Source organism: Sinocyclocheilus anshuiensis, unplaced genomic scaffold, assembly GCF_001515605.1.
Source record: "Sinocyclocheilus anshuiensis isolate Anshui unplaced genomic scaffold, SAMN03320099.WGS_v1.1 scaffold735, whole genome shotgun sequence".
Lineage (NCBI taxonomy): Eukaryota > Metazoa > Chordata > Actinopteri > Cypriniformes > Cyprinidae > Sinocyclocheilus > Sinocyclocheilus anshuiensis.
Window position 1 is genome coordinate 1,682,216 of NW_015548245.1, and position 14,607 is coordinate 1,696,822.

The window sequence follows — 14,607 nt, forward strand, 5'->3', positions numbered from 1 at the left end:
CCACTATTGTTAAGCCGGTCGGCGTGGTAGCCCAGGTACACATAGATAGTAATACATGCGGTTCACATGGCTCTTCGGAGCAGCAGCAGTACAAATGTCTTGGTGATAGATCTGCTTTGTGGGGGATGTCTTGTCTTTCCTTGTCTGTTTATCTTCATGTGTGTGGATACATGCATGTCAACTGATGCAACAGTTTATCCTTATATTCAGCAGCATGCATATATTGGCTTGTATTGTTTTGTGTAAGGTGTCTCCTGCTTTGTGGGGGTTATTCATATGTGTTATATGTGCAGCAGCAGTATTTCTTACATGCTTACAGCAGCATGTTGTGGATGTATTGGCAGTAGCAAGTCTCGGTACTTGCTCTGCCGCAGCAGCAGCCAGATCTATTCCGCCAAGACCAAATACATTAACATTGTCATGTCCAATCCCTCCGAGAGTTGTCATGACAGAAATATATTAGTGCTGTCAAAATTAGCGTGTTAATGTATGCGATTAATTTTTTCAGTTTAATGCATTAAAAATATTTAATGCATTAAACTGAAATGTTAGTTTGTTGTTTGAGAACAGTCTCAAAGCTGTCTTTGTAGGGCAGGTTTTGAGTCATTCCAAAAAGTCACGTACAGCATTTCTAGTAAGACTAGTATTATTTAAATTAAATAATTAACATTATTGAAGTTGTTCTGCCGAGTTTTATGGCACAAGTCCACATTATTTCCACATTGGATTAAATAATGAACATTATCAAAGTTATCGAGTTTTATGGCACAGGTCCACATGCATACGCTACCTAATAATCTGTGGCAGACACACTCAGGGGGAAGAATCAAGTATTCATCAAGCTTCCATCTTCATGCATCAGAGAGCCACGGCATGAGGATTTTTTTTTGTTTTAGGTTACCAATCAGGGCTGTGAGCCAGTGAAAATCACTCCCTTCTGCTAGAGGAATATGAATGAATGCTGCGGAGTGCTGGTGTTAGTGAGGCAGCTGGAAAAAGAGGAAGACATTACAGGAAGACTTGGCCAGACTTGTCAACTTTCCTAGTTTTGTTTCAGCAAAGCAATTGTTGAAGTTTGGCACTAAAAATGCACAGAATTTCTAAAACATAGTTTGGCAAATGCATTTTTCACTGTGAACGCCTCCCTGCAGCAAAGAGCAACTTGAATTTCCAGGCTGAGTGGTGATGCTAACCAGAGGTTCAGTGCTGGATCACAGCAATACTGGCCTTTTAGGGTTCCTGCAGGTCCATAAAATATCTTAAAGGCTTTTCAAACTTTAAAGCTGTAAAAAAAAAAAAGGCTGCTCATGACATCCCAAAGGGCATCTTACATTATTTATATTAAGTTTTAGTAAGGGTTGTGCACAATTCATCCTTGAATTGACATTGAAAGATATCCATACTGTATGAATTAGAAATTGTGAATTAGAAAAGCAAGATTTATCAAGACCAACTGTGAATGTTTATAAGAAAGTTTGACAAGATGATGGATGGATGGATGGACAAATTGAACAACAGATAGATAGATCTCCAGTTGCAGAAAGAATAGAGATGCCCGAGGCATTACAAGTCACCGTTGGCATACCTTGGCACCTGGCCCAGAATGGGAATGGGCGGTTGTCACCGGTCCTCCACCTGAAAGTCTTCGCCCCAAAGCCTAGTGGGAGTTGCAATGCTTTGAAGAAAGCAGCCCAACAGTGTTTAAAGCAGATGATATTGCTCACCGCAGGCTTTGCTTTCATATCCCGTGCTCATTAAACCAGTTCTTCTGCAAATATTTGCAAAAAGAGACCCATGGAAAGGCCGAGTGGAGTCCTTCATTTCTTTATTTTTTGAGAGGCTCAAATGGTAAATCACGACCCAGAAATGCCTTGCAGGTTGATAGGGTTGAGCAGCAAAAAACAATGCCAACTGTAAATAATAAAATGCAACAATCACATGTATAAGTAGGATAGGAAACCGAACAAATATTTGTCAACTTTCAAAATGGAGAAAATAATTTCCATATATATTTCACTGTTGATGTGAAAGGCTGTGCAAAACAAAACAAAAAGCAAAACAAAATTAAATAAAACTACAAAACAAAAAAACACAAAATAATACAAATAGCAATACATAAAGTAAAACAAAAAGCAAAGCAAACAAAGCAGAGCAAAGCAAAACAAAAGCAGAGCAATAGAACAAAACAAAAAAGCTAAACAAAAAAAGACAAAATAATACAAAAAGCAAAACAAAACAAAGTCAAACAAAAAGCAGAGCAAAGCAAAACAAAACAAAGCCAAACAAAAAACAAAGCAAAACAAAGCAGAGCATAGTCAAACTTTAAAAAAAAGCAAAACAAAAGGAAAGGACAAACAAGACAAAATTAAACAAAACTAAAAGCTAAACAAAAAACAAAACGAAATAAAACATAGAAAAACAAAACGAAAAGCAAAATGAAAAACAAAAAGCAAAACAAAACAAAGCAGAGCATAGCAAAACAAACCAAAGTAAAGCAAAAGCAGAGCAGAGCAAAGCCAAACAAAATCACTCAGAATATATAAATACAGGTTTTTGTCAGAACTGTGGTACAGAGGATAGTGCGACCTCTAGCTTCTCCACTGTCCTGTGGAGAAAAAAAAGGCAAAAAATTATATTGTTAAATTAATAAAATCAATTAAAATCAATAAAAGTATATTAATAAAATTCAGGGACTCTTCTTTGAGAGGCTTGCTGGCTGTCTTGGACACTTGCAGTTTATCTGGAGCTACTTTCAAGCATGACGCACCGACGGTCGGCACGTTTTCTTGATTAATGCGTGGCAAGTCAATGAGCAGCAGTTAAAAATAAAAAGGGCAAGTGCTTCCAGCTGAGTGATTGGGTCATTTATCCCCATCACAATGTGATATTTTAGTTTTGTGGTTTCAAGACCCCTGATGATGAACATTCGGGGGTTGATTTTCAGGTGACACCATTCCGCGAAACACGTTTTTGTTCTTTGCGAGAATGGAGGCCGTAAACAAGCCTAAGTAGACACGAGAAGCGATAGTGAAGATTACTGTTTCAGCCACCTCATTCTGTCTCGGATGATGTAGCCAAGATCATCCGAGAGTGAGGAGTAGTAAGCACACTTTCACAGATGTGAAAGTGATGGAGCGAGAACAGAGGGGCGAGTGCTGGAACAAGGAGCGACAAACATGTTGCCATTTCGTGTACAGACACCATCCGTATCTCTGGCAGGGAAATATGGATGGTTATGGCCTCGACGGTACGGGCCATTGGCGCACTTGATTTAAAGGGGCTGGCACTTGTTAAAGCTGATGTGAGGCGAAAGCACTCAGGTTTCATGCACTCACGCTCACAGCCACAAGGTGCTTCAGCTTGGTTTATCGAGAGCAATTACAGGCCATCCGTGGGGAGCCCATTACGACGCTTGGCTTTACGGCTCCACAACTGGTGTAGGATCCATCCAGGATCTGATTTAGGATTTCCTAAACTCAGAAAAATAGACATGAAAATCAGAAAAAGTCATAAAAGTCATTTTTAAATTAATGATAAATTGATACCTGGATTAATTAAAATTTGTTTTAGTTTTACATTTAGTTTTACATTTTTATGTATTTAAAAGTGAAAAAACATTAAATAAAAAATAAGAAATGTATTTAGCGATCAAAGTTGTGACTTAATTTTGCATAGTTTATTTATATTAATTTAGTGTTTTAAACATTTACCATGAATTGCACAGGTCCCAAAATATGCCATAATATTGAAATTGACTTGTGTTTATAGTTTTAGAGTATATTTTCTTTCTTTCTAAATGTTTCTAAAATTATTCTAAATATTAATTTTGATAGTTTTGTGCTCTCAGCAGAATTTTAAAAGTTGATAAACGTTTGTTTATTTTGCTGTCCTACCCATATGTATGATTATTACATTTTATTATTTACATTTAGAATTGTTTTTCCCTACTAATCTCGACCCTATCAGACCTGCAACCCATTTTTGGGTTGTGGCCCACCATTTGAGAACTACTGGTACATTAAACATTAGCTGTTGCCTTACAGATTAGCTAACGCTGTTCATCCTCCTTTGGGAAACATGACGTGTGTTGTCTCTGATCCAGCCTTCCAGCAGCAGTGAAAGAGCAGCCAGATTGTTTTCTCCCTAGAGAACAGAAAGCAACTTGAATGCCAAAGCGTATGAAGCAGAATCGTGATGCTTTTGTTCTAGGCAGTATTTCCTTTCAGGTTAAGCTTCAGGCTAAATCCCTCTGACTCAGGTTAAATGGGGCAGCCCTCAAAATTTAGATCTTTTGTGTTAGTGATCTTCAGGGAATGTGAACATGTGGAAGCAGAGGTTATAGAATGTATTTATGTATTTAAATGGAAAAGTTTGTTTTATTAAATTGCATTCGTTTTAGCTCTGTTAATATGCCTAAACAGGATTCAAAATGCCACAGCTACAAGTGGCGGGTGAATTAAGAAAATATACTGGCTAGAAAAAGTTCTCACTAGCCATGAAACAGTCATTTTGAATTTTTATTAAAACACACACACACGTGTATATATATATATATATATATATTAATAATTTAGAAAAAAAATTTTGACCAATAGTATTCACAGCACTATATAACAACCAGTGGTTTGGTGAAGTGTCGATGCTAATGCTAATGCTAATGAGCTAATGTCGATGAAGAAAAAGCAAAATTTTGTTGCTTATAATTTTATTTTGTTGGTGTGATGTGAAGAATATTTAATTTATGTGTCATCACAATATACAATGAATAATTTAATGATGCAATTTCCACTGAGGTAAAAAATTTAGTGGCTTGTACCTTTTTGTTTTCTGACTAAATCCAATTTTTATTCACATTTGCCCTTCGTATGTTTTTATTTTGGACATGCGACATTGATTTGCATCGACTGCAAGTCATTTGTTTTTAGTGAAACTTTGCATTTTGAGGGAACATGATTGGATACTGGTGTTCTGATGATGCTACAAGGCATATTAACCAATTTAACCAGTCACTTCACTAAAAATAACCCTATGCTGGTTCACCAGTGCCATCTAGGCTAGTATTTATAGCAGAGAAAAGCAAATTATGATTACATTTTCATTCTGATCAAGAAAATGAGGAAGTGATGTGACTGACAGTAGACGTTAACATTTTGGACACGCAGACCCATGGCAACTGCAGTGGTCGTGGTGCCTTAAATACATTCTTGTGGTACATTCTGTTCCTCTGCCCCACATTTTGCATGCTAAACAGAGCCCCATACGGGCCAATTTGCAGCAGCCAATTTACCAACGTCACTTTGAATTTGCTGGAAGTAAAAAAGGCAGCGAAGTGCTTGGAGCTTCATGAAATGGGAAGTCTGGGAACAGCTAAAACCTTCACCCTCATACACATACACAAATGTACGAAGCCACACGCGCTTAGAAACGTACAGATTATCTGTTTGTCATGCGTCCAGATGCGGTAGAGAGTCCCAGAGGGTTAGAGAGAGGCAGGTCTGACAGGGATGTGACAGGGCTTATTTAGCCGTTGAACTTAGCGGCGGAAGACGTTTCTCTTGATTGTTGTCATTTGAATAGATTAAGATTTTAGTTTTTGCTAATGCTAAACTGCTTATGTTCACAGCTACGGATTAGAGTGACAACAAAGCAGGGCGAATAAAACACTTGGATGTGTCACTTCAGAAGAGCTAAAGTTGAGTGCTAAAGTAGGCTAGCATGTAGCTGTGTGTGAGATTATCGCTGAATGGGCTTTTTTAAACATCCTGACAAACTAAATGCTAAGAAATTTGTGCTAATCCTCCAACTTTTTCCTCGCATTGTGATGTTAATTATTTCAGTTGTGTTGAAAGAATGCTAAATGCTAACTAGTAGCATTTTCGCTGTTTCGGACTCTTTTCTGTACTGTACCTCACACTCTCTTTCTCTTTCAGATACTGAGGGTTGCGAGCACAACTGGAGGAAGTTTCACGGCCACTGCTACAGGTACTTCACCCGCAGACACACGTGGGAAGACGCTGAGAAGGACTGCAGAGAGCACAGCGGTCATCTGGCTAGCATCCATTCCACACAAGAGCAGGACTTCATTAATGGTCAATATCAACGTTCATGTCACAAATAAAGTTGTGTAACTAAAAAAAAAAATTACTTTTAGCAGATATGCTAACATTCAAATTTTGGGGTCAGTTAGAGTTATTGTTTGTGGAAGTCTCTTATGGTCGCCAAGGCTGCATTTATTTGATTGAAAATACAGTAATATTGTAAAATACAGTTTAAAATAACTGTTTTCAGTTTTAATCTGTTCAAATGTAATTTGTTTCTGTGATGACAAAGCTGAATTTTCAGCATCATTACTCCAGTCTTCAGTGTCACATGATTCTTCAGAAATCATTCTAATATACTGATTTGCTGCTCAAGAAACATTTCTTATTATTATGAATTTTGAATAGTTGTGCTGCTTATAATTTTTGTGGAAACGTGATACTTTTTTTCAGAATTCTTTGGTAAAAACAAAGTTAAAAAGAACAGAGTTTCTTTTAAATAGAAGTTATTTGTAACATTGTACATGTCTTTAATGTCACTTTTGGTCAATTTAATGCATTCTGATAAATAAAAGAATTAATTACTTTAACAAAAATAGTTGACCCCAAACACATTTCATTTCTTTATTTAAATTTTTTTTTTTTTTTTGTAATTTTATTTTTTTACCAATACCATTAACAGCATAGACCAACCAATATTTTGATGTACTAAAATACTAATATCATTGAATAAATAAATAAATAAATGTTGTTGTTTTTTATTAATTAATTTTATTAATTTGGTTGCTCACATTTTGGTGGAGTAATGTGATGAATATTTTGTGTATAATTTGTTAAATGATTTTTTTAATGATAAAATGTCCACATAAAATGTTTGTTTGTAACTTTTTGTTTCATTTAGCCACCAAATCCAGTTTTTATTCACATTTACCATTGATCATTGTAAATTTTGGACATCTTAACATCATATTGCAGCACCAAATCAACTGCAAGTCTTTTGTTTTCAATTAACATTTGCAAAAAAAAAAAATTGTCCCTCCGCTTAAAATCATTTGCATCCGACTTGCGTGTGGCAAATTACAGTTCATGGCTATAATGTAACTTATTCTTTTTTTCAATTATTGGGATGTGTGGCCAATTCAAATTCACTCTCATTAAACAGAAACCAATTCTTAAATTCTGTATTTTGCGTAACCCTGTTCTTTATGGAATATAAAACAGCAAATGGTCCGTAACTGTGGCTAATCTTTGTCTGTTTTACTCAGTTAGCTTTGACTAAAACTGTTTGCATAGCCTAGATTCATTAATATCCAGCCAGATAACTAAGACAAGCGACAGCACTGCTGACCTCCCGCACGCCACAGATTGCATCATGTCTCCCGCCCCTAGTCGAGCCTAAATCCAGCATAATGATGCTCGGAGTGGCCTCTCACAGCATGCTGTCTGCTGCTGTCTGCACACAGAGTCACCGCACTCACCAAAAAGTGTGTTTAATCGCCTTGAAAATGGACATCTCCACCCCTGCAATAAAGGGGGCACAGCCATTAGGAAGATTAATGGGCCCTGTAATGATGTTAATCAGTAACACCATGATTGAAATTCCATTACAGCCAGACCAAAAAAAAAAACCTTGCAAATGCATCTTGGGGACGATCTGATGGCTTCTGGCTTGAGCTTGAATTGTGATTGTGATAACACCATCATTCGGCTCCCAGTGGCCCTGTGGGAAACATAAAGCAGACTATGGCTTAAAGGGGAAGCATTAGCTCTGCATTTTATGACAGTAAGACCCTATTTACTCATGCTATTTACCTGGTCTTCAGTGGTCAACCAGGAGATTGCTGGTTACACCTGGTATTAATAGGAGTGTTTTCATCGGATATATGGCAAAATAAGTGTGATTAAAATATGTGCTGGAAGTAAACTTCTAAATGAATGCAAAAAATATATGTTATTTATGGAAAAAAAGAAATTATTTGAACTGTCTTGTGCTTTTAAAACAGGACTGTGCCATGAAAACACATGGATTGGTCTGAATGACAGGATGGTGGAAGACGACTTTCAGTGGACAGATAGCATGGATCTGGTGAGAGTGGCACATTAAATTTATATATACATTATATACATTAACATTTAATATAAATATTTAAATTAACATTTATTTTTATATTTTTATTTTTTTAATTTTTAATTAAAAATGTTTTATATACATTTTTTTATTCATGTATTTTTAATAGATGTTTTATTAGATCATTTCTATATTTAAACTAAATATTTAATTGAAATATTTGTATCCATTAAAAATAAAATATCATATTTAATATAAGAATTTAAATTAACATTTATTTTAATATTTAATTAGATTTTTTATTTATTTTTATCCATCAACGAATTAAAAAAGTAATATATAATTTATCCATTTTTAAAAAATATACAATAAATAAAATGTTACATTTAATATAAATATTTAAATGTAGTTTGATGTAAATATTTAAAAATGTTATATTGTAAATATTTACAATGTATTTAATATTAGCTTTTTAATTTATTTTTTATTTTTATATACATTTTATTTATTCATGTTATTTTAAATAGACGTTTCATTGAAATCTATATATTTAAACTAAATATTTAATTGAAATATTTATGTCCATCAACATACAAAATATTACATTTAAAATATTTTTTTAAATATGAATAAACTATTTGTATGAATAGTATATGAATAAACTATTCGTAATAAAATGTACATTTTAGTACAAGTATCATAACATACAGTACAATTAATCACTTAGTCTAATCACAGTATGATAATGCAGGCAGTAGGATCAGATAGATCATGCAAATGGAGGCACAGGTCTCTCTTTAAAGTTTTCAAACCATTTAGGCACCAAACAAGTTTATATAATATAGTATATCAGACCCATTAGGCGTATCTGAAAAACCATTTGTAATGCAACAGATATATAAGACGGTACACGAAATACCTAGTAAAGCCATGGGATTGGATTTAGCTCTGAAATATCCCCGTTCCTCCTCCAGCAATATGAGAACTGGAGGGAGAACCAGCCGGATAATTTCTTTGCGGGCGGAGAGGACTGCGTGGTGATGATCGCCCATGAGAACGGCAAATGGAACGATGTGCCCTGCAACTACAACCTGCCCTACATCTGCAAGAAAGGCACAGGTGAGCAAGAGAGAGGGGAGGCACTGGAAAAGAGGACAAACACTCTACCGCCTCACTTTAAACCACACTGTACTGTTTCCTCCAGTGCTGACCTCCTTTTGTTAACTTAATTCACACGTCTTCATGGTCTTCATGAGATGTTCCTCACATGCTCTTCATTTATATCTCTTCCTTTGATTTGAAACCATCCTGCTTCTTTAAAGAGTTCTGTCTCTACTTTCCTGTCATTCAGAACCCATTTGATTTTATTTCTTCTGTGGAACACAAACAGATTAATTTTAAATCATGTATTGGTCACAATTCAGTGAATCAATGAAAAGATTTGGCTCAAAAGACTGGTTTGTTCTCACACAAAGCTATTATCGCATGACTTCAGAAGTCATATCAACCACTTTCATGATAATTTTATGCTTTTCTGGCCATTTTGAAGCTTGAAAACTTAAAGGGATATTTTTGAAAAAAATTACCAAACCATTTTGGTTCCTACTGAATTCCATTATATGGACAAAAAAATAAAATAAAAATACAATGGAAGTCAATGGGAACCGAAACTTAGGTTACCATCAATATATCTTTTTTGTGTTCCGCAAAATAAAAGAAAGTCATTCAGGTTTGGAATGACATGAGGGTGAATAAATGATAACAGGATTTTCATTTTTGACTAAACTATTTCTATAACCAAGATCGATATTCCAAATTCAATCCATTCCTCGCTTTCTTTTTATGTCACTCTGAACTTGTCATGTCAGTTTGTACGACTTCATTTTCAGCAGCTCCCCTTTCACCAAGTCATCTCACGTCTTTTGCCATCAGACAATGACCTCAACAATAACTGTAACTCATTTTGTTCTGAGGATGTGATGGTGGGTCCTCGGGAGGGCTGTGTGTTCAAAGCATCAATCATGGCGGGCATGACTGGTTCTCTTCAGCCACTCTTAGCTGTCTAGCTCTGACGCAGTCTGCTTCACCCACACCTCTATGGGCTCATTAGACTCGTTTTATCTGGTCATTTACATACGAAGCAGACTGAGTGTATGGAATCCGTCGGGTCCGTCTGCACTAGCTAGATTTAAAGAGACACCTTGGGTTCACGAGGGCCAACCGGAGAACAGGTCCATAAGAGAATGCCTCTCAGGAGGCCAAGACCATGACGGACCTGCTCTGGAGAGCCAGTGAAACACGTTTCTCACTTCCTATTGAAATCCTGCCCTCCGTTCCATGATTTAATACTCAATTCATTATTAAAATGTGCTTACACGGTAGGCTGGCTTACGTGTTTTAGGATTTCAAATTAGATGTTTAACTGAAATATCTACATATTTAAACTAAATATTTAATTGAAATATTTATATCAAACTATTTATCAAGTTAAATATTACAATTTTCAATTAAATATTTATATTAAAATGGATATTTTATTATTATTTTTTATTTAATATTTATCTATCCACAAATGAAATATGAAATTATATATAGAATGAGAACAGAACCTGTTCTCCGGTTGGCCCTTGTGAACCTGAACTGTCTTTTTAACTGAAATATCTATATTTTTAACTGAAACGCCATATATTCAAACGTAAATTTTATTTTACATATTTATATCAAACAAATAAAATATAATTTTTAATATAAATATTTAAATAATATTATTTACATTTATATACTATATAGTATATTTATATACTTTAATATTTATCTATCCAGAAATGAAATATGAAATTATATATAGAATGAGAACAGAACCTGTTCTCCGGTTGGCCCTTGTGAACCTGAACTGTCTTTTTAACTGAAATATCTATATTTTTAACTGAAACGCCATATATTCAAACGTAAATTTTATTTTACATATTTATATCAAACAAATAAAATATAATTTTTAATATAAATATTTAAATAATATTATTTACATTTATATACTATATAGTATATTTATATACTAATGATGTAAATATTCCCCCTAATATTTAATCATTGACTATAGCCATTCAACGTTACAGTATACCTGAGAGCTATCAAATTGAACATTTATTAGACTTAAAAAAACAACTTCTATTTTAAGTGAATCTTAAATTAGACAATCTTCACATAAACCCATTATAATAAATGTCATATTTAGCCACCTGTGCCCTTCAGCAAGTAGGAAATATACAGAAATTTTATAAAGTTGTCAAACACTAAATTCTAAACTAAATATAGATGAATCCTTAAAGCTACAAGAGTTGTTGATTTCCTCTTTTTTCGTTTGTTCTTTGATGAACAGACATCACAGCAGCTGGGTTAATAGGTTATTTTAGGTGCTGTTTCTTTAAGAGCTGCCGCTGCTGAACATGTCGCGGATCTGACACGCATCCTATTTTCTCACAACACTTTACCTTTTCTGACCCACTTCAGGTCTTAAAGTCTCTAGTAATGAGCTGACGAGTTGAATCGGGTGTGTTACATGAGGGAGACAGTGCTGGGCTGCTCCAGGATAGTTATGAAAACCACTGCATATCAGAGACATGTCCTTAAATGTAACTCATAAATAACAAATACTTACATGCATGCACAGTTTTAAGGCAACTTTAATCGCCTTTTTGGTAACTTCATGACTTAACTGACGACATAACTATGACATTGCATGCTTTAATATGAAATGATATAGGCTACAGCGCTCGCCACCACAGGACAGGACAGGAAAATTGGTTTTTACTGACATATGGCCTGACAATATCTCATCTGACCGCAGTTCACTGTTGTTCTACTGAAGCTCCCTCGTCACCTGTACCTTTTCCGTGCTTGTTTGATTAGCACCTGGAGCAGAGGTGAAGTTGGAGTGCACGTCTAAATGTATGTATGTGTGTATAATGACATTTTATTTAAATATCTATATATTACCAGAGTAGGTCTGTCATGGTCTGGTCTTCTGAAGGACCTGTTTTCCGGTTGGGCCTTGTGAACCCAAAGTGTCTCTTTAGATCTTTCTAGGGCAAATGGACTAGACTAATGTTCATAATTTCTCAAAAAATCTTCAAATACACATATACATTAGCATGGTTATTGTAATGTTGTCCACAGATTTTAATCGATGGTGTGCTTGTTCAGTTTTGAGCAAACAGTCATATGGCTGGCACATGTACACAGCACAGCCAGCTGTCATTTGCAAGGCCACGTGGGAAACATTTTCAACTACCCCCACCACCTGCCTCGCTGTCCCCTTTTGTCCATCAGCCCTCCCCCAGTCATTCTATCATTCAAACTGTCACTGCTATTGATCATGCAATCCCTCCAACCCGGGCTTAATACAATAATACAATCCCTTAAGAACAGCGAGCAATAGACAGTCACATGATATTAACTCATATACTGCATGTGCTTTAAACAGACGTTCAACATTATCTGCCAGTATGTTTCTCTCATGTTGTAATAGTTTTTATGCTGAGCTCCAGATTTAGCTGGAGGTAAAGATGCCTGAATCCAGAGTGTTGAGCACAAGCCTCAGGGTGATGCTGACTCAGCTGAAGAACCCCTGTCTGTGTCTGTGTTATTGAATCACCTTGGCTTTTGCCTGCCAGCTTTGATATTTGTATGATTGAGGTGAGACACATCCTGGGGCATTCTGTGCGGTCTGGTCAATATGATAGCGCTACGATAAACCTCTTTCTTTTGTCCTCTGCAAAAACGCTTCAACTTGCAGTTGGAATGCAAAAAGGAAATCTGTTATCAGTCACTTCATATGTGCAAAGTAACCTTCCGCATATGGCATAAGCTATATAAACAACAGATTTAAAAGTAAGGCAAATTAAAAAATTTGGAATTATATATTTTAGTTTTAGAATTAAAGTATATAATTTATTAAATTCATTCATAAAACAAAAAAATTATTATTATATTTAATTACTAAATTAATACATTTATTAATTTAATAAAATCAATATAAAATTTTTTTACATTGAATTTTTTATTTTATTAATGCATATATATATAGATATATATATATATATATATATATATATATATATATATATATATATATATATATATATATATATATATATATATATATATATATATATATATATATATATATATATATATATACACATTTTTTTGTTAGAATTTATAATTTAAAATAATATATATATATATATATTATAGGAATGCCCTGATACTGCACTCCTGTACTTGTACTCATACTCATTAAAATGCCCCAATACCAAAAGCCTATACCACACAATGTGAATAGTGCTGTGTCCAGACAAAAAACGCGACAACAGAGAGCAGAATGGAGTTATTAGAGATTAAGCATATATGAAGTACATGTATGTAATTGATGTAATGTTAAACATTCAATATTCATGCCTGTATAGCTGATGTGCGTGAGCTGCAACATTCAGTTTACAACATTTATTTTAAACGTCAAGCATACACGACTTTATTTAAGGCAAAAGTGAAACTAGCAGCCTGTACTTGTCTTGCTGTTCTGCACCAATACAAATGTGTGCGTGCATTGAGCATGTTTTGCTTGCTTGACGTTAATTGCATTATATGAGTGGCTTTGGAATATAAATCACAGCACATTTCAGATGATAAAAAAATGCAACTTATATTTGAGAAAACATGTTCACCGCTGTTACAAGATTTATGTATAACGAGTGGTTCCTTGCATTGTTACAAGAAAAAGTCTTGTGATTACAGTACCGAGCCGCTGTAATGGAGCAGCTCATATGTGCTATTAAATTAACTGAAGGAAATAAAATAACTGAAGGAAATATCTATCTGCTAAATGAAGTAAGCCAACTAACATTATTCATATTCTTTTGGTTTCTGTACCCAGTATTTATTTTAATTACAAATGGCATGAAAATACAGGTAGCTATCGGTACTCAGTATCAGCAAGTACCAAGAATAAAAGTAGCTTATCCGTATCAGCCTCATTCTGAAAAAAAGTGGTTGTGACGAGAGGGGCGGGGCCGAGAGCCGTGGGAACGGAGCGAGGCCGGTTCTTTGTTTGATTGTTTTTTTATTAAACTTTTTAAAACTTTTAAAATAATATATTTGTTAGATATATTTTTCCTTCTCAGTGAAAATCTAGAATAGAATATAGAATAAAGTGACATTCATACAATTTTAACCATGGCTTAGTTGTCCAAATACTTTTTGAGGCCAGTGTATCTAAGTGTACAGTGTATCCAGGATTGAGATTTTATGGTCTATTATTTATTTATGATTTATTGTTGAATCAGAGCGCAGCTTGTGTGGATTAAGGACAGCTGCTGAGTGCATGAACGAGTGTTTTTAAGTGTGACATTTGCCTCCTGTCCTCATCCTAGAAGGTTATACCTCTTTCTCTCCAGACAAAGAAACTGGAGAAACTCCCCACCAAAAAAAAAAAAAAAAAAA

At 34.8% G+C, this 14,607-nt stretch overlaps 1 protein-coding gene across 1 annotated transcript in view; it reads left to right on the top strand.

Annotated features, from left to right (window-relative positions):
* The window catches only part of ncanb (neurocan b), a 141,316-nt gene that overhangs the window by 124,377 nt on the left and 2,332 nt on the right, over window positions 1-14,607 (top strand). The window contains exons 12-14 of the mRNA XM_016442689.1: window positions 5,931-6,089; window positions 8,042-8,124; window positions 9,081-9,225. Of these exons, the coding sequence (XP_016298175.1) occupies window positions 5,931-6,089; window positions 8,042-8,124; window positions 9,081-9,225 (387 nt within the window). The remainder of the gene's footprint in view (window positions 1-5,930; window positions 6,090-8,041; window positions 8,125-9,080; window positions 9,226-14,607) is intronic.